General features: G+C 36.7%; 2 protein-coding genes and 1 non-coding gene across 3 annotated transcripts in view; 1 reads left to right on the top strand and 2 right to left on the bottom strand.

Annotated features, from left to right (window-relative positions):
• Window positions 1–5,931, bottom strand: part of LOC134660539 (uncharacterized) — a 30,033-nt gene extending 24,102 nt beyond the window's left edge. Inside the window, exon 1 of the mRNA XM_063516317.1 lies at window positions 5,422–5,931. Coding sequence (XP_063372387.1) covers window positions 5,422–5,620 — 199 coding nt within the window. The 5' untranslated portion in view covers window positions 5,621–5,931. The remainder of the gene's footprint in view (window positions 1–5,421) is intronic.
• Window positions 5,932–10,581: 4,650 nt separating this feature from the next.
• Window positions 10,582–10,685, bottom strand: LOC134660593 (U6 spliceosomal RNA). Its single transcript, XR_010097897.1, has one exon. It is a non-coding gene; the product is annotated as a U6 spliceosomal RNA (small nuclear RNA).
• Window positions 10,686–11,768: 1,083 nt separating this feature from the next.
• LOC134660404 (protein PFC0760c-like) lies at window positions 11,769–17,069 on the top strand. Its single transcript, XM_063516142.1, has 4 exons — window positions 11,769–12,165; window positions 14,262–14,389; window positions 15,162–15,249; window positions 15,805–17,069. Exons 1-4 carry the CDS (start codon window positions 11,955–11,957, stop codon window positions 17,067–17,069), a joined length of 1,692 nt encoding a protein of 563 aa, XP_063372212.1. The 5' UTR covers window positions 11,769–11,954.
• Window positions 17,070–21,452: the final 4,383 nt, after the last annotated feature.

Genomic DNA, 21,452 nt, shown 5'->3' with positions numbered 1-21,452 from the left:
AAGATTTGAACGATTTCATGTGATCTTTTTATTTTTATTGAATCCGATTCCATCGTAAGATCGTTTATTTTGATTATTTAGTACTGAAATAATAGTAGGCACTAGTATGGTTAATGAGTCCGAATGTTTATTTCATGCGTTGGTAGCATACCTACTATTTTGGCTGTGAAGTAATACATCTAGGTACTACCCCCACGCGCCCACCGCCATTAGGACCATCCGTCGCCGACATATATATATATATATATATACAAGAATAGCTCGTTTAAAGGTATAGTTGGTCAAACCAATTTGTCAGTCAGTAAGAACCAGGAAAACTTATACGCATCCTTTTCTTTTGGGTGCTAGTGTAAGACAAAGATACTATTATTCTCTCTGTCTATGTTTGAAATGAGACAATCCTTTGACAAACTACATAAGATAATTTGTACTAAGCGTGAAAGTTTAAATCAGTGACTACAGTCGCCATCAGATATATCGGTGCGGCCAAGGTGTTCACATTATCTGAACATGCACTCTAACGCCCTGAAAATAGAGGCGTGTTCAGATATTTGTGAGCCAATAGGCCCAATTAGCACGAGAGCTTTTTCAACGCGCGTTAAAAAAGCGTTTGAATGACACAAATGGATACATGAGTATTTATTCACACGATGACGGCGGCGCTTTTTATCAAGCGTTGTTGGATTTTCGACTTTAAGCGTTGGTCGTTAAATCGAATTTAGCGTGTGTGGACGGATTCAAGCGCTTTTTTAACGCGCGTTGAAAAAGCGCTTGTGAGTAGGAGGCCTTAGAGGGCAATAGAGAGTACTCTCTCCAGGCGAGTGTTATGCCTGGGGACCGAAGTCCACTAAGAGATAGTCAGAAGGAGTATATATAGTAAGTGACATTTGAAACTCCGTAAGTGCGATGTAGGTTTCTACCTCACTAACGCCATCTGTTAGATTTGTTAGAATCATGTGGCAAGTCTTCGGCAGTGACAGCTGGGGGAGACGCCACATATCTAATGGCGACTGTGCAATATGACGTCTGACCGGCGTAACTGCGTCAATTGGCCATTCATCAGATAAAGTTAAGGAAAACTCGCTAGGAATTCCCGCGGCGCGATCACTGTTTTTATTTTCGCTTCGATTAAACAGAAACTGTTGTAATTTAGACCTTCTATCTAGCACGGTAAAGTGTCAATTGCAATTGAGATCGCTGATCGTTACAATTTGGCTACCGTAAATGATTTGAATTTGAACAGTTTCGCTATCGGATGTTATTAATATTAGAATGTGGACCACGGAAGTTTCTTTTCACGATATGGACTCGCACTTGGCCGGTTTTATAAAGCAGTATCATTAAGCCACAGCGGTGGCGCGTCAAACATATCCATAGGCAAGTTTGGCTTACATATTTCCTTTACAACTGCTCAAACGTCCAAAAACAGGCAAGCCGGTGGGAATCGGCTTTCATGGACGCGCCGCCACTGTTAAGCCATCCAAACCCTAGATAGCGATTTGTGTATATTTAACATTTATTTTTAAATGCAAATGACCGACAATGATCGCCGAACGCATTACATCTGATATCGTAATTATTCTGCCAAAACCGCGTGAATATGACGTCATACTTAAATGTCGCTGCACGAAACACAACACCCTCAGCTAAACATTAGTTGGAACCAAAGACATATGTAACTTCGTATTAAGATGAATAGTCTAAGGAAAAAACGTGCCTCGGAAATCAAGAAAAAGTCATTCTCTGATAGATGGCGCACACACCTTTGGCCTATGCTCGGCTAGATGGGGTTGACGACACCGTTTGATATTTAACATTTAAGTAAGTCTGCCTGTGAAGCCAATAGTCCTGCGTTCGAATACCGGTAAGGGCAATTATTTGTGTGATGAAAATTTATTCAGCAAATAACGACTGTACTGGGATGCTACAAATTTACACTTCCATTTCATACATTCGTTAAGTTAAATAAACAAATAAATTTAAATCACAAAACACATTCTAGCTGATACATTTATCCTGTATGACAAACAAATACGCACGCGATACTGTGGGGTGGGAAAAGCCGGTCTATAAATAAAATTATTATTTCATGAAAGTTGACAATCGCCCATAATAGGGCATTTGACAATTTTTTTATGAATTGTATTAATTAGTCGATCAGGTTTGTTTTGAGGATCAAATATCTGTATGGGACCCATTGTCTTAAAGCAATACAAAAGTCACAAATGATGGTCAAAATCTGGCACCCGCACTTTACTGACGAAACGCTTCTAACAAATTGGCAATACATCGTGACGTCACCATGTAACGTTAGAAGCCGTTTCAATGTATGGAAAACAAGGAAATTGCGGGCCAGGCCAGGTGTTCAAAATGATGTTGACGCGACTTTATTGTTAAGAGAATAAGAGCGTGTCAAAGTAATTTTGAACACCTCGCCCGCTTAGCAACTTCTGCTGGTGTCTGTACAGCGAAACGGCAAGCAACTACAGCAGTGGTAGTTTGTATGGCAGGTTTTGAACTTTATTGCTAAGTGAATAAGGGTTGTGTTAGCTTTATGCACTAAAGCATAAAAAACAACTTTATACCGCTTACATGCAACTAAACACTAACGACTACGACTACGAGTGTTGAAAGTGAAAACACTTAAGATTGACAGAAGATTTTGGTGTATGTCTTGTAGAAAAAGTTGTTAAGTAAAGCAGTATCACAGCATTCACAGCAGTATACTGTCTTACATAACCACCACATAAGAGTACTAGACAATAATAATTATAAACATTCTGCAGCGCGACATCATAAATGATCAGAAAATCCTGACATAAAATACTCATTAAACACACAAATTTGAAAATTGTACCAATATTCTAAACAAAATTTCGCAGAATTTCTGCCAAGACTCAAAGTATAAAACACTTCTCCGTCAACCAACTAACAAACAATATGAAATAACTCATAATTCATTTATTTGAAGCTACAGTACGTCACAAACAGTTACAACTATTTCTACTTGCATCAACCTAAGATTATAAAAAAAAACTAAAATCAAAATCAAGCTTGAAGATTCATAAGCAACATACTGCAAAACAAGTTTTTTTAACTAAGTGCATCTTACATTTGAATATGATTGTTGTGTTTTTCATTCATGCTGCATAATTTGTTTGTTTTTAAATAAAAATGACACACTAATGTTTTGTTATCTCATTTGTTATTGCAAACATCTATTAAAATGTAATTTAGCACTATACAAATATGCACCATGGTCCTCTACTTATTTCATGATTGGGGTAAGTACAGATGTAGTGCAAAATTGTTTTCCATCTTACTTTTTCGCAAATGTTCGTATTTGTCATGCTACTCCAGTCAACCTCATCATTTTTTAGGGTTCCATACCTCAAAAGGAAAACACGGAACTCTTATAGGATCACTCGTGCGTCTATCCGTCTGTCCGACCATTCCCCCCCTTTATCTTTGTTTTTCTACCAAGATTGACTGAAATAACAAGACACGTTTGTACGTTTCCATGATAATACGATGGAAAGTAATTATGCACTACAACTGTAAAGGCTGATTAACCTTTCATAAGTGTTTAGTGGTTAAAAATAGTGGTTGAAATCTTGGTTGCTGTATAGAGCAAAAAAAATTGTTCTCAAACAAAAAAAATTCCAAAAATTTGCAAAGGATCCTCACCATATGCAGACAAGAGATTAATTTGGGGTCCCTTTGTTTCCCAAATAGTTTTAAGTCATAATGTATTGTTTGTCTTTGGGGGGGTTGACACAGTATATAAGGCTAATTCAAAAGACATATTGCGACTATTTTGAGATAAACTTCAAAAGAAAAGTTGTGATGATACTGATAGTGATGACATCCCGATTGGCAGCAAAACTTGCAGAAAATTGATAAGGCATATGAAAGGTCCAAGTCAAGGCTTCTTACTGCAAAAGGCTGGCCTTAGCCTTGACAGTTTAAATGATATTTAAGGCTCTTTAATTTTACTATTCTAATATATTCAGTGTCACTTCAAAATTTTTGGCTAAGCACTGAAACTGTCTAATATGTCTCCATTGACATATACGGCGCTGGACTAGCTTTTGGGCTGCTGTACAATTCAGTAAATAGTAAATAACTCATCTTTTTAGGGTTCCGTACCCAAAGGGTAAAAACGGGACCCTATTATTAAGACTCCGCTGTCCGTCCGTCCATCCGTCTGTCACCAGGCTGTATCTCACGAACCGTGATAGCTAGACAGTTGAAATTTTCATCGATGATGTATTTCTGTTGCCGCTATAACAAAAAATACTAAAAACAGAATAAAATAAAGATTTGAGTGGGGCTCCCATACAACAAACGTGATTTTTGACCGAAGTTAAGCAACGTCGGGCGGGGTCAGTACTTGGATGGGTGACCGTTTTTTTGCTTGTTTTGCTCTATTTTTTGTTGATGGTGCGGAACCCTCCGTGCGCGAGTCCGACTCGCACTTGGCCGGTTTTTTCTTTATAATCTCCTTATTGCTGAGGGATGTGGAAATTGTGGGAATTCTACACCAACTTTTCAAAATTTAGGTTGGATTACTTTTACAGTAAACAATCCATCAATGAAACAAGTTTAATGTGTTTAAGGACTTTAAGGTTATCTTTGCAAAGATATTAATTCTCAGAAAGTCATCTGTTATCTATTGTTTTGTTTTGATGTTTTTATAAAGTTTTTTTTAATATATTTTGTGTTGTATTGTTTGGGATAAGATATTTTTTATTTATAATATCTAACTGGTATATGAAAAGACAATCATATTATTCTTAAGCCAAGTTTATAGTCTAAATAACTTATTTTAGTCAACAGCCTCAGGCCCACTTGCACCATTCCACTAACCCGGGGTTAACCTGGAGTTACCATGGTTACCAGTACAATTTGACACTGGGCTAACGGTTTAACCACTTAACCCCGGGTTAGTGGGCTGGTGCAAGTGAGCCTAAGAGTTTAAATGTAAAAAAAAAAACAAATTGGATAGCTGTCTTATTAGAATGCAAGTGTTTATCACATAGCAACAATATTAAAGATGAATCAGCACTCAAATAAATACATGATTACGACGTTAACTCTGTAGCTCTGGGAGTGACCTTACAAATGCGAATTTTTTGATAATAAACACAGTTTAAAGGTCAAACGAAAGAAGATAGTAAAACCATTGTCATCCCATTGCATAACAACTAGTCAATATTTAGAATAACACGAACACGATTCTTATAAAAACAGATAAACATAAAAAACCCGTAATCAACTGGCCAAACGGAAGCCGATTCCAACGATTACATTATTAAAACAAATAAAATGGACAGAGCGATGACTCATTGCAGAGAAAACTAGTGTATAATAAAACAAACGCGGTAACCAGGGCTGGGAAAACCCGGCGGGCGCACTTACCCATGTTTGTGACGTTGTAGTCATTCTGAGTGAAGTGCAAGCTGCAAACTTTGGAGTATTTCGTATACGGCTTCCCGCGTTTTAGAATCACGTTCCACTTGTCTGCCATGGTCTCATCGCGGGGGAACCGGTGGAATTTCACGTTCTTGGTCTTCCCGGCCAGCGAGGTGCACTGGGGCACCGTGCAGTAATAACCCATCCCGGACCGTGTGTCTTTGTTGTTACCGACGACTCCGGCAGCAATGTGATATGCCGCCCGCGGACAAAGTATCTCACATCCAACAGGAAACTAACGGGAACGATGCGCCGCTAAAACTGATTATTTGTTGCAATCGTTATCACGTTTGTGCGAATCGAAATCATCACACTATAGCCTTGAAAAGTTGAGTTAGTTGAAATATTTGACATGTATCACCACTTTTTTCAGAAAAATGGCTCCTGTTAACCATAGACAATTGAATGTTGCTCTAGTATTAATAACGTGACTTGGAAACTCACATTCGGACACAATATTTTTGCGATTAATGACAGCGTTTTACACAAAAATAAAACGCTAATTAAATAACTTACCATATTCGGAACCTAAAGTAATATATTGAGAGTGGCAACACTGTAGTTAGTCGTATTGTCCTTTTCTAGCATATACGTCCATCTCTCTCCCACACCCCCACCACTTCAGGCAGTTGCGTTTGACAATTTTGAGAGTTAGAAACAAACGCAAATTACCTCATTGTCTCAAAATTATACATATTTACACCAGGCAGGATTAAAACTTTAGGTTCCGAATATGGTAAGTTATTTAATTAGCGTTTTATTTTTGTGTAAAACGCTGTCATTAAACAACTGTACCGATATTCGGAACCTAAAGTAATATATTGAGACGTGTTTGTTATCGCCTGGTGGTGGGAAGACGCCAAGCCAATGTGATTATACATGTACTTACATATTATGTATATGTAATATTATTTTATTAGGAGTGTTTAATTAATTAATTAATTATGTAGTACACCCTTTATTTTAATACATGTGAGGAGAGAGGTATTTAGTAAAGCATACAATTTTATATACCATTATATTATGATACTAACTTTCCATTTTATATACGTATTTAATGTAGGTACTTATAAATTTTCAACGAAAATAAGTGAGTCACCACAAGGGTGCTATAGTACTTAATTATATGTATGTGAGACTATGTAAAAGAAGATAAGTCAGTCTACTCTTCAGGGAGCATACAACATCTGTGATATGGAGTGATGTAATTAAAATATGAAAAGATAAAAATCATAAAGTACTCGAGTAGTTTTTATTTATAACTCCCAATTATTGACAAATTTGATAATAATTATCTAGTAAGGTAAGCAGTTGCAGGATATAACAAGGACAAGACCTTTCTTATTTCCAGAATCCCTTAGGATTAAGTAGACGAATATTTTAAATATTCGTTATATCACTATCACTACCCACAAAGTTAATATTGGGTAGGTACTTAATAAAATGTCATAGGGAATACTTTTAATGATTTTACTGAATTCTTTTAATGACTGTGAGCCAGTGTGAGCTATTTATTTGGTTATAGCTATAAAATGCATTTAATCGTTTGTACGCTTTACTAACGCGAACGCGAGCTAATGGACTTAAACAAACCTTACTTAAAATTGTGAAGGTTACTTTGAGAGCTTAAGCCATATCATAATACTCATGTGGGCACTAGTTACGACGCTTTTTGGTGCTCTTGGCGTTCAAATGGTAAATGTAGAATTGCCACAGAGCTTTATCAATGATATTTGTATAGGTGCAGCTCATTCTGCTTATATTCATGTTTAGCTATCATCAAGTGACCTTAATTGTACTCATTGTTGTCTATATATGCAGTATGAGTAGTTTACCTTATCTGGTGCCTACTAGTAGACATAAACTTGATTGTTTCTGAACGCTAAAGTGGCTTAATTTATGTAAACCATTCATAGACATAGCTTAATTCTGAATATTCAGTCTTCTCTTTCCAGATTAAGAATAAGGTACTTAATTCGAAACCTTAGCTCATCGCATATGTGTTTTTAACCAAAATGAAAATTTGTGTTTATTTTGTGATTTTACATTATTTGCAATAACTGTGCGGAACCATGGGGTCCCCGACCTTTTGCCGGGCACCCGTGGGCCCAAAGCCAACAGCGCAGATGCCGTTTAAGAGGAACCTATTTTATCCAATGCTAGGGTCAACACTTTGTCGAATATATTTGATATTTATGTATATTTATCCTCCTTATGACCTAAGGGTAGGTAATTGTAACTTTTTGATATCAAATATACGCAGAATAGTCAATTATTTTGTATTCTGAAGTGCATATAATATTACTGGATTTGGGCCAGTGTGCTTTTGTATACTATATCTCTGGCCTACTATATAGGCTAGTCTATTAACATCCCGCCTCCTGGAAGGCAGTATACAGACTTCTTAGATATATTCACGGTAGTGCTAAGAGTGTGGACCTGGTTTTCCGACACTTGACTGCATGAGATTATTTTTTCAGGTCTCGAGCAAGAAGGGTGCCTAGATAGGTTGAGGTCCTCAACTTGTGGATTTGGTAGGAGCAAGACACAGACGGGGTGTAAATTAGTTAATCCACCATGTTTCAAGAGATTCATGTGCATTCATGCCTTCAGGTTACACTGTAGAGACAGACTAACACTTTGGCAGAGTTTTGCTAACATATAATAAATGATTGCATTTGTTTGGGTGTACAATTACATGTTCCACACCAAAAACATAATTATTTATATATTTCAATCTATTTTTGAAAGGTTTGCGTTTCAAAATAGCTTCGCCTTTTCGCAAGGCGTGCTCCTGTTCCCCTATTTTATTGTGCAAAGCGAACAGTATCACAATGCTATAATTTTGTATAAATTGAGAACTAGAGGGTCATGCCCTAGACGTGACCGCCCAGAAACTGTGCTAGAACCGTTCGTGCAAACCATTCAGTCACTATTTTTAAAAACCTTTTGTAGTGGGTACATTCCACGGTCTTAAATTTATTAAACGTGTAGTATCAAACTATGACAAGTCATGATAAGTGAAATAAGTGATAACAGTATCTGGTCCGTGCATAGAAGCACTTGCCCTTGAGGTTAGGGCATGGGTAGTTTATTATAAACTTAATCCGTGCATAGGAGCACTTACGATACAGGTGGTTTAAAACTTCCAGGGACACAATACAGACACAAGGGTGTAAAATACATAATTCATAAACGCCCGTTAGGCCAGTTTTGTATATTTTATTTCAAACATGCTTGTGCAGCACCGCCAGCACATGATAATTTTCCTAATATACCATGGCAGTCAGGGATATAATAATTATGTAAAAAGGTAGGTAACCTTGGTCATGTCGTGTACATAGGTAGGTACTCGTAAACATGTTAACTGAAAGACAAGTGCTCTCCAGCCAAATATAATTTATGCAACTGTGAGCTGCTCTTACATTGGGATCATATGTATTTATTTCTAGTCTGTCATATTGTAGCAGGCCTAGACTTCAAAGGTTTGTAGATGTTTATAGGGCCGTTAAACGGACCCTTTGTACACCTTGAGCAGGCTGTTTGTTTCACACCATGGGTAATATATATTGTAAACATAGCTTATTTCAGAATGGAATCGTAAGCTCTGTCGTGTCGTGAGCTTACCGAGCCTGATTTAATTAGAGTCCACAGATTGTATGGACCTTGGAGGATTGACCACTCCTTATTCTAATTATCAATATTCTGCCTGGGCTTATAGTCGAAATTAGGTGACTAAATCTCTTAGTATTATCTATGCCACCCAAGTTATGAGGCTTAGCGTCTCCAGACCACAATTTTATATTAGGGTGCAAAGATTTTTTCATCTTTAAAATAAAAATGAGTCGAGATAGGCCTGGAATCTTAGGTTTTTATTTTACCTATTATAATTTTAGAAATGTTATGTAAATGGAAAGCAGTTTTCACTTTTACCACAGTTAATTAGCCCAATTTCGGGTTTAGCCAATAGGGTGTTCGGGACCCTTGAAATAGATTGGTAAACAAAAATGAAAACTCTAATAACGAAGCCTTGCCTATTTCGACTGATTTTTACCCAAAACATTATTTTAAACCATTTTTACTTTCTCTAAAAAGAGATATTTACAACTTAATCTTTGTAATATTTTTGTGATTGTGGTCTACTCGCACGCCTGTGTTATGACCATATCATTTATATTTCTGTGAATATGTCTGACGTGCCTTGCGCAGGCTTACATAGGTTATAATATCATCAATCATCATCAATAACTTGACGTCAGTTTGTGAACGAATCAAAGATTCTTTTGGCACACCTTACGCAGGTGTAAACATGGCAGCCTTGCGCAGGTTTAGATAGGTACATAATATATTGGTTTCATCACAAATAACTTGACGTTAGTTTGTGAACGAATCAAAGATTCTTTTGGCACACCTTACGCAGGTGTAAACATGGCAGCCTTGCGCAGGTTTAGATAGGTACATAATATATTGGTTTCATCACAAATAACTTGACGTTAGTTTGTGAACGAATAAAAGATTCTCTTAGGCGCACCTTAGCAGGTGGAACCATAACAAACGTAAGTTTAAGAATAAGTATCATTCAAATCAAATACCCTGAGTTTATGGGTAATATTCCCTAAGTTGCGGGTTCCTTGCTCGACAAGGTGAAAGGCTTTACGCAGGCTTTAACAGGCACTTTTAGAAAGTGTCATTCACGGTGACGTGCAGATTTGCCAAAACTAAACTTTAACTCTACAGTTAACTAATATAATTTGACAATATGAACCAAACCATGCGTCTTCGTCAATGAATCAATCTAAAGATTCCCGTATCGTTAATGCCCTTCCATGTCACAGGCTTCCGATTTTATTTGAAACGTTTAATTTAAGTGTACTATTTATGTAGGTAGGTAAGTAGGCTTAAGAATAGACCCTCTTGTATGTAGTTACGTATACAATTAATAATCAAGTTATTCAAATTCAAAATAACACAAGCACATATAGCACCTACATGCAAGAGTTCTTTTCCTTAACCTTTAAAGCTGTAAGTACCTGCTAAGTTATATATTTAAGTAGGTACCTACCTACATAAATCAAAGATCTAGTTGGAGAGATATAAGTTGATAGATACAGAGTGAAATACTTCACGAATTCGCATGTCATTCTTGCGCAGAGCCATGCTAATCTCTCTCTATGTCTAGTCAGATTTAAGTTTATGTACTGCCGAAGTACTCACTTTCCACAAAAATAAATGCAATGTTTGCGATGTAGGTTTGTTCGTTACCTTGTGTCCCTTAGAGCGGAAATATCGTCGACTCCTATTCGGGTACACGTTATTTATCAGCAAGTTTATTACCAAAAAATTAATTTTGCAATATTATATTAACCCGGAACGGGATAAAAAGATAAATTGCTGATAGATACTTGGACAGATAAAAAACCTACACGTCTATAAGCTTCTACCTTAATACGTAGGTTCTACGTAACACGTATTAACTAGGTATCCGATCCATTCGTATTCGAAAACACAAATCACTTGAAAGGGTATACCTCCACACATCACCATTTAAGTATTATATAATTTCAACCGTTATTATACACACACAAAGATTTAAACTAACAAGACTCGGAAGAGACTTAATAAAATTAAATTATAATGGTGACACGTGCACGCTTTACCAGCTCGATGTGTTTTCTACCATGTGTTTTAGTATTTTCATTGGCATAGCCACGGTGCGCGCAGGCAGCCTTTGAAAACACTTGCACATCACTATTCCGGATCATTTTTATTTGCTAGATAGTTTAACGGACAACTAAATTTAAATATTTATTTCGAACGGCAAAAGCCGTTAGAAACTGTTTTTCAATATAGTCAGCTAAACTGGGGTACAAATTCAAAAACTCACCAGCAGTTTAGCTTCACGACCTTCCAGATGGAAAAACAGCAAGCCAATGAGGTAATTTGCGTTTGTTTCTAACTCTCAAAATTGTCAAACGCAACTGCCTGAAGTGGTGGGGGTGTGGGAGAGAGATGGACGTATATGCTAGAAAAGGACAATACGACTAACTACAGTGTTGCCACTCTCAATATATTACTTTAGGTTCCGAATATCGGTACAGTTGTTTAATATACAGATTCTTTACATTATTTTACATTTGCTTAACAACCATAATAGGAATTAGACCTAGCATTGTTTTTTCACAAATCAATACTTTCAATTAATTTTATTTAGATAATCGAATCGACTCATTTTCGGCACAAATAATCGATTCTCGTGAAGGAAGCTTCGATTCCATAGACAATATTTTCTACAAAAGACTAATTATTTTATCTGGTAGCACTGGATGTTTTTTCTTTATTTTGATCATGTCGGCGCTTGGTGTTTGTGCGCGAAGTTTTGTTTGTTTTTATAAGTATTCCACCTGTACCGTATCAACAATGCGAGCATAACACAGCTATGATAATTACTGAGCTGATGCGCCGGTCCAGCTAGCGCCAAGATGCCATATTACTGCACAGTGCCGCGTTGTACATCGATGGCCGGTAAAGCCAAGAATGTATCGTTTCATCAATTTCCAAGAGACGAGGAGCTCGCCAAGCTATGGAATCGCATACTGAAGAGAGGAAAGCCTTACACTAAGTACTCCAAAGTGTGCAGTTTGCATTTTAAGCCGGAAGATTATACTATAACGAGCGTGGGAAAAAATAAGGGTAAGTCGAGAAAAACGAACGTCGTTATCTCATTTTATCTTGTTTAAATACCACGGCATCTTGTAATTAGTTTGTTTTGTAACTAAATATGTACTTAGCGTTTAGAATTAGGATATTATGCTAATTGCCATAGTCAATAACATGCAAACAGGACAGTAAATGGACCTATTATAGACAGATGTACTTATTCTAAATATCTAAATGCATCTACAGATTCCTGTTCTCTATAATAGTCTTAAGGGGTTCCCCTCATCTGGCATAATATTGTTTGTCAGAAATACATTTCACATAACATGTATCGCAGAAACACTTTTAGTCGAATGATAATTTTGCATAACTATTACTTGGCATTACTATTTACTACGCATACAATACGTTTTGCAGCATATCATTAAGCAGAAGATTACTGTTGCCGATTTTCGTTTAGCATAATTTTATGTACCATAAGTACCATAACCATCCTGCAGCATACTCTTATTATTGCATAATGATTTTTTCTGCTAGCAGAAAAGTGGGTTAAGTTAAGTAAGAACTGCGACCCCAACAAAATTGGACGTGTGCCAGAAAACAAGGTTAGGTTATGTTAGAATTGCAACCTCCTACAAAAACGAATGGCTGTCAGAAAAATAGGTTAGGTTAGGTTAGAGCTGCGACCTCCTACAAAAACGAATGGCTGTCAGAAAATTAGTTTAGGTTAGGTTAGGTTAGAGCTGCGACCTCCTACAAAAACGAACGCCTACCAGAAAAGTAACATCAACTGCCATAAAAACAGATTATGTTAGAGCATACTAGGTACTGCAGCACATTGGTAAGTCAATTAAAACCATTTATAACATCACCTTTAATTAAACTTGATAGCTTTATGCCACCAAAATAGTATGCAATACATTTATCTGCGAAATCAATATTCGTTTAAAATACTATTATGATCATGAACAGTATGCCAAAATATGGTTTTGGATTATAAAACTCTGCGAAGTGATTGTATGCTAAATGATACTATGCGAAAGGTAATTCTGCCAAACGACATTTCTGCCAAGTAACATTATGCAATACAAATATATGTCAAAAAACTTTCTGCAACACATTAGTAACTCAGTCTTAAGACCACTGTCTAACTCTTTAGCTGTGTCTTCTGAGTATACCTAAATAACAATCAGTATGGTGTGTTAATGTAAGAGCTCTACATTACCCACATGTAGCCAGCATGTAACATGTAGCCAGTTATAGCTAGGCAGTTGTTAGTTAAAACCTGTTAATTAAAAAGTTGTTTACACCTATAAATGGAGCAAAGGTTTAAGTGTTCTCAATATTAAGTCATGTTATGTTACTTTGTATCATCTGATGTATATATATAGTTTGATGCATACATAGGTACAAAATTATGGTTAAATTGTAAGCCTAAGACAGTTTATGTATTTGTATGTAACTCCTAAGCTTATAAAGGGGTGGTTGCATCCTTGGGGAATGATTCACATAAACGGAAAAGGAATTTTAATTTTATATGGACTTTTTGTCTGAAATAAAGTGATTTTATTTTTAGGGTTCCGTACCCAAAGGGTAAAAACGGGACCCTATTACTACGACTCCACTGTCCGTCCGTTCGTCCGTCCGTCCGTCCGTCTTGTCACCAGGCTGTATCTCACGAACCGTGATAGCTAGACAGTTGAAATTTTCACAGATGATGTATTTCTGTTGCCGCTATAACAACAAATACTAAAAACAGAATAAAATAAAGATTTATGTGGGGCTCTCATACAACAAACATGATTTTTGACCGAAGTTAAGCAACGTCGGGCGGGGTCAGTACTTGGATGGGTGACCGTTTTTTTGCTTGTTTTGCTCGATTTTTTGTTGATGGTGCGGAACCGTACGCGAGTCCGACTCGCACTTGGCCGGTTTTTTATTTTTATTTTATAAACATTTGCATACTTTTATGCATTGCTGGTACTTTTAGTCTGACTGAAATTTCAGTAAAAAATATGCCTTTTATCACATTAACGCTTTCAGTGCCAAGCGCCCTATTTCCAATACAAAATGAACACACATGTGTTCTTGGCAGTGAATGTGTTAATTATCAATGGGTATTGTTACAGGACAGTGGAGAACCCTCCGGAAGGATGCCATTCCATCACAGAACCTCCCCTCGGAGTCCCCGGTGCCCTACACGAGACAATCGCCAGGATGCTGGGTGCCAAGCCAACCTACGATGACGGATCCTATGGTAAGAGCGGAAAAATAAATATTATAGGATATCCTTACACAAATTGACTAACAAGGAAGGGTACCCAACTGTCCGGCTCAGATTTGATTAATTTTTATATATGTTATAGAGTAGTCTAAAATAACAGACACATATTTTTTTTAAGCACCCTACTGGGAGAAATTGGCCTCCAAAGTACTGAAAAGTGACACAACGCTCTAACTACTGTAGAGTTTTGTTCAAGCAAATTGCTAGTTAATTACTGGTTTGAATATATGTTGGAGAACATGAAAAAATAATGGACACGTGTTTAGTATTTTGGCCCAAAATCCCTTTTTAGGGTTCCGTACCCAAAGGGTAAAAACGGGACCCTATTACTAAGACTCCGCTGTCCGTCCGTCCGTCTGTCACCAGGCTGTATCTCACGAACCGGGATAGCTAGACAGTTGAAATTTTCACAGATGATGTATTTCTGTTGCCACTATGACAACAAATACTAAAAACAATAAAATAAAGATTTAAGTGGGGCTCCCATACAACAAACGTGATTTTTGACCGAAGTTAAGCAACGTCGGGCGGGGTCAGTACTTGGATGGGTGACCGTTTTTTTTGCTTGTTTTTTGTTGATGGTGCGGAACCCTCCGTGCGCGAGTCCGACTCGCACTTGGCCGGTTTTTTGGCTACTAATGATACAATTCTTAGGCGCCAATGGCAATGTGTGGTGACTGCCGCGTCATATGTGCTCCATATAGTAGTGGTGATATGTGATATAAACACGTAGCATTTGTTTCAGGTGCAACAACAAATGGCTCAAGCCATATACATGCAGACGATGCTCGCCATGCAGGCCGCCGGCGCGTCCGACTCCGTCCCTGTGAGCGGTAAGGAACACCCACTTTCTATCACACTAAGCGCCTCTTGCACCATCCCGCTAACCCGGGGTTAACCGGATAAATCGCTAACCCAATGTCCAATTGTACTGGTAACCATGGTAACTCCAGGTTTAACCAGTTAACCCTGGGTTAGTGGAATGGTGCAAGTGGCGCTTAGAAGTGTAATACATTTACATTACTTAATTTCAGGATTTCCCTAACTTAGGGGATGTAATAAAACTTGGCCTAAGATAATTGCCGCCTCTTAGTACCTTCAATGCTTTCTATAACCATGGATTTCAGTTTTATTTTTCTCTAACTTGCTTAATATATGCTTGAGACGGGTATCTATTACTAAGACTCCACTGTCCGTCTGTCTGTCTGTCACCGGGCTGTATCTCATGAACCGTGATAGTTTGACAGTTGAAATTTTCACAGATGATGTATTTCTGTTGCCGCTATAACAGCGAATACTAAAAAGTACGGAACCCTCGGTGGGCGAGTTTGACGCGCACTTGTCAACTGTTTGTAAGTATTTAAAACAATTGCATTTACGATTTACAGATCAACCAACTCCGTTGCCTGAATCTACCAATCCAAGCCCCTCAGGCAGCTCTCACTCTGAGATAGAACTCCTACTAAGAAGAGACACAGAACACCCTAAAGAGGTCACCTATAAATGCCACGAGTGCTCCAAATGCTTTAAAGACCCCGATGTGTTCATCCTCCACAAAAGGACCCACAAGAACAACACCACGCAACTCGAAAAGGAAAACTATAGCACCAACATTCAAGACCGAGAAGAAACGCTAAGAGCTAATCCGATTTTAGCTAATTTGCTTAAGTCTAGTATGAGACTAGAACCAGAAACGAATATGTCAAATATATTGACAGTTGAGAACCAAATCATGGCAGCGTTAGCGTCTAATATGGAGGCGTATATAAGAACGCTATCATCTATGTTGACAAGTCAATCTAATAAAGAAACAGAGGTAAATAATGATGATAACAATCAAGATGGTTCTGATTATGAAAATGAGACAAAAGATGAAAATAAACAATTAGAAGATACAGATGAAGAAAGGATGTGCGTGGATACGGATAAAGATGAAAATCCTATGGATGAAAATGAAGTAAAAGATGAAGATATACATGACAGATTTAAAGTCCAAGTCACGGCGTGTGTAAGTCGAATAGAATCGCCTGTAGACGAAGATCACGTTTTCTCTAATGATGTTAATGCTGATAATTCAATGAAAGATGAGTGTACAGAAAACCAAAGTGATGATACAATTATGAATGATAATGAATCCATAGAAACAATACACCAGGCTTCAAGTAATCATGAACATGAAAGTAATGAAAAAGTACACGAAACTTTAAATAATCATGAAAATTATGAGACAGAAAGTAATGACAGAATAGAGTCTGCTAAAGATAAGATTGAAGCGCAAAATGACGAAATTTTTCAGAAAAATCATGAGAATTTAAATGAAACCAAAATGCTTGATGATGAAACAAGCAGAGAAGAAATGAAAGAAACCATAATAGATGAAAATCACGTGAATGCAGTTAACGAAATAGTTGATGATACAGCGAGAGAAGCATCTGATGATGAAAACATCGTAAGAACAGATAATACGGCAAATAATGGACAGAAAGAGGCTTTTACAGATGATCACAAGCCAAATGATGGAATAAATGATAATGATAATGACAGACAAGATGAAATGTTCGAAGATAATGGTAAGTTAGATCAGGATAATCCTGAATGTGATAGTGATGTAGAAACAGAGTTAATTAGAATAGAATTAGAACTAGAAACTTGAGGGTTTTGAATTAAATCTTTTTACTTGTATATGGCAACATTGGTAAAAATCTTTTGAAGTCTGTCATTGGTCATTCGTATAACTGACAAAATGTGCAAGAATTGGGTACTTTCCTCTACTTAAAATAAATTATTTCACACCGTGCACGAAATAAAGCACCAGATAATTATTAGAAAAACATAGATAGCAGTTATTTTTAAATACTATTTCCATTTAATAAATTGGATTGAAACATAAAAAGTAGGTGAGTTGACCGTGACGTCACTACACACGTTTTCATATAAATTCCATATTAGGAAATCGTTTTGACAGTTCTATAAAAGAAGCTGATTTGACTAGTAGGAAAGTAGACAATTTGTCATTTGGATAAATACTGGTTGCAAACAAGACTTAAGAGAGTACAGTTCCGGACTTAAATTTTTGTGCCATTTAGGGTTCACTTTAAATTGGACATTTTATAGTTTATACTGTTAGTATTGACAACCAAATTAGCTTGACCCCTAAATAAAATATGACTGTATTTAAAATAAATTATTTTACACCATGCATGAAATAAAGCACCGGAAGATTAATAGAGAAACGTAGACAGCAGTTATTTTTAGTCACAATTTCTATTTTAAAACCCGTATAAAACTATAAAGAGGTAGTATGTTGATTGTGACGTCACATGCTAGTGTTTCATATAAATTACATAATAGCAAAATCGTTTTGACAGTTCGAAAAAAGAAACTGAATTGGGTTTGTTCCTGGTTCGTCGTATTCCTGATTCGTCGTATTCTTGTTTCGTGGGAATTATATACATATAATTAAATATGTCGTGCAGTAAACCAGTATTTACTACCTAAATATGAAGATTTAATGTAATCACAAGTGATCGTACTTTTTCTAGCATTTTTAGCACATTTCGACGAGTCAGGAATCCGACGAAACAGGAATACGACGAACCAGGAACAAACCCTGATTTGACTAGTAGTCAAATACCCTATTAAGATTATTTAAGATCGTATAATACCCGCCTTACAGACTGCTAAAGATAATGTATATTTTGTTTATAAGTGGATTAGTTGTAGTATTGAGGTGTAACTACTTATATGTAGATTTTGCGGCATTCATTTTCATTATTTAGTACATTTGGCTGGTTGTTTATATAAATATAACGCGTGACAATAGGGAATATTACGCGAAACTCTGCGTAGGGGGCGCCACTACCACAATCAGTCTCAATCTAAGGGTCTACCGCAAACGAGAGTCGACATTTTGTTATATAACCTCTCTATCACTCTTGCATGTTCGAGCGATAAAGAGGCAGATAGCCGAGTTTCGATTTCGCGTTTCCCGGTAGGCCCTTTGTAAACAAACCGCCTTGATGTATTAATGTTATATTTTATTTGTCTGTGAAAACTTGTCAAATAGTACATTATTGTCGAGGTTCGGAAGTAGCTACTTGCAGGCTGAGGATTCGTTTTAAACGGACGACCTTGGGAGTCCGTTTAATTGAATCCGAAGCCAGCAAGTAGCCTTCCAGCCGAGTCATATATAGTGCTTTTCTCAAAAATGGTGCAAGAAATAGAAATATTTTACAGAAGCAACGTTCTAATTTTCACAGAAAAAAGTAAAACCATTAAAAAGATTTGCTTGCCGCCTTTAAAAAAAAAAGAAGTGTATTTTTCTGCTGAAAATACGCCAACGTATTTGAGACACCTAAATAGTCGCGGTACCAACATTATAATAATAAGTGCTGATCATCTGTTTGGCTGTTTAATGGACCTATGCCTTCGTTTGATATGGCCATTTAAAGTTTCAAAAAGTTTGGAACTCGTTAAATAATGGAATTTGTATGCAACATTGCAGTCCCGAAATCGAGACTGCAATGTTTTTAACTTTTTAATTTTTTTAATGTCCATAAACTACGCACTTCGCGATCTATTTTTTTAACCGGCAACGTCGACTTTGCCGTCCATTTTTGAGAAAAAACAGTTTAAGGCGCAGTATGTTACTCAATGGTTTACTATGGGTGCTAGTGCTGCACTCTGGCGGCAGAACATTGCAGTAATACTCCCTATTTGAACGAAAATTGAGGCTTGGAAATATTAATATCTTCCTACCTAGAGACAGAAAGAAGCTTTGTATGTTCACCTATTATGTTTAATTCCTGTAAAAATAGTGTTCATAAAATTGAAAAACAAATCAATTCGTAATTTTAAGTTTAACCCAAGATACTGAAATAAAGCGCGTGGTTGTTTTAACGGAATGTAGGAAAAATGACATTTTACATTAGAAAATCTAATGACACTATATTGTTTTACGCGGTAAGCGCATTGTAATTTTTAGGGTTCCGTACAAAAAGCACAGTGTTATGTATTGGGACAACCCTGGTTCTCGGTTAGTTAAATTCATATTTAAGCGAATTAGGGATGAGAACCTATAATTTTTATTACTATTATTACTAAGACAGCCCTGTCCGTCGGTCTGTTTGTCACCAGACTGTAACTCATGAACCGTGATAGCTAGGCAGTTGAAATCTTCATAGATGATGTACTAATGTTGCCGCTATAACAACAAATACTAGAAACAATAAAATAAATATTTAAGCGGGGCTCCCATACAACAAACGTGATTTTTTTGCCTTTTTTCGCGTAATGGTACGGAACCCTTCGTGCGCGAGTCCGACACGCACTTGACCGGTTTTTTTCATACATTCCGTGAACGCAGCGTTTATCGCATAAAACAATCTCAAGCATAAAATTTGAGCTCAGTTATAAAACTTATAAACATTACGTACCTAGTATTGAAACGTAATTTACCCTATAGTGTATATATTAATATTGCTTATAAGAAAAATTGGACAGAATCAGATAAATCATGTCATTAAAATATCACCCATTAACTGATCTCATAACTATGATTTTAATGTACCTATTCACCGCAAAATGTTTTGATTTACCAAGTTTTCTGATATGATTTTGATTTGATTTACCAAGTCCTTCTATATGAATTTTGATGGTTTATTTAACAGAATATAAGTTACATTTGATTTGATGTATTGTGATAAAATTTATGACCAAAAAAATCAATAATCAAATAGAATCATTGATTGATGAGGTCTAATAATTTTTTGTTATTATAAGCTTATTTTTTTAACACCATTTTTTAAGAGAATGCATAGAAAATATAACACTTTAAACTCTCGCGTTTTGTACACATATTTAATTACACAAACGGGTCTACCGCGAACAATGAAACTATATCGCGGTAGACCCGTTTGTGTAATTAAATATGTGCATAGAAAATGTTTAAAATATTTCTAAAAGTGATAATTTGTTATCATGTCTATTTTATTGGTCGATTGTTTATAATAAAATCGTAAAGAGAGTGATTTACACTAATAAAAACAAATTAATAGAGTTAGACCAAGATAAATCTGTAACTATTTTGATAGCACTGTAAGTGTTATTTTAAACGTCAAGCTTCTATGAAATTATGACGTATCAATAACACTTGCACTGCGTGTGTTATCTAAATCGTTGCAGACTTATCTTCGTCTAACTAACCCACGGAATTGTAATTGAATCATGTCAGAAAACTAAAGCGAATAATTGTGAAGAATTCATGAAAACTTAAGACTGTATTACATAAAGACTGGTACCCACCGATTTACAAATTCATAATTGTGTAACGTACTTTTAAGTATACATATTTAATGTTCAAATTTAAAAGACCTTAAACTTTAACACACACGTTAACATTACTGATAGAAGCGAGCCAATATAGACTTTAATACATAGCGTAAAGGCTGCTTTTACAGCGTACGCCATAAGCGTTCTTGGCGCTATGTACACGTCAACTCGCGAAGTTTTTAGCAGGCGTATTCTAATTTTAATAACAAGATAAGAATTTCGGTTTTATTTATCAGTTTCGTTCATTTATCTGCCTCTTACGCTCGATTATGAAATGTTGTAAAGGTCTTTTATCTGCGGACGTTATATACAATCGGCAGCAGAAGTTGCTAAGCAGGCCAGGTGTTCAAAATGATCTTGACGCGACTTTATTGCTAAGAGAATAAGAGCGTATCAAGGTCATTTTGATAACCTCGCCCGCTTAGCAACTTCTGCTGCTGACTGTACATAGTAATTTTAAGTTGTAGTGCCTTACTCCCAGTTGCATAGGCATCCATTAAATTTAAGGCACCTTTACACTCTGCGACTTTGGTCTACACAGAAATTTCGCGGTCGCAGCCCGGTCTGTGTAGACGTGCTTCGGCCGCTATGCCTCGGGCGAGGCACGTCTACAGACCGAGCTGCCTCGCGAGGCGTTCTGTGTGGCCTATTCGCGCGACTGTATGGCGCGTTTTTATCGCTGTAAAGTCATACCTACACACACTGA

The sequence above is a fragment of the Cydia amplana genome, chromosome 27 (assembly GCF_948474715.1).
Source record: "Cydia amplana chromosome 27, ilCydAmpl1.1, whole genome shotgun sequence".
Lineage (NCBI taxonomy): Eukaryota > Metazoa > Arthropoda > Insecta > Lepidoptera > Tortricidae > Cydia > Cydia amplana.
The sequence above is the reverse complement of the archived record's forward strand: the minus strand, read 5'-3'. Positions and strand labels throughout refer to the sequence as shown.

What these genes read in the sequence shown, in the direction of transcription:
- LOC134660404 (XM_063516142.1), top strand. Translation starts at nt 11,955, where the DNA reads ATGCCATATTACTGCACAGTGCCGCGTTGTACATCGATGGCCGGTAAA. An exon ending in GAGCGTGGGAAAAAATAAGG is followed by an intron (nt 12,166 to 14,261) that starts GTAAGTCGAGAA and finishes GTATTGTTACAG; the next exon opens with GACAGTGGAGAACCCTCCGG. An exon ending in CGACTCCGTCCCTGTGAGCG is followed by an intron (nt 15,250 to 15,804) that starts GTAAGGAACACC and finishes TACGATTTACAG; the next exon opens with ATCAACCAACTCCGTTGCCT.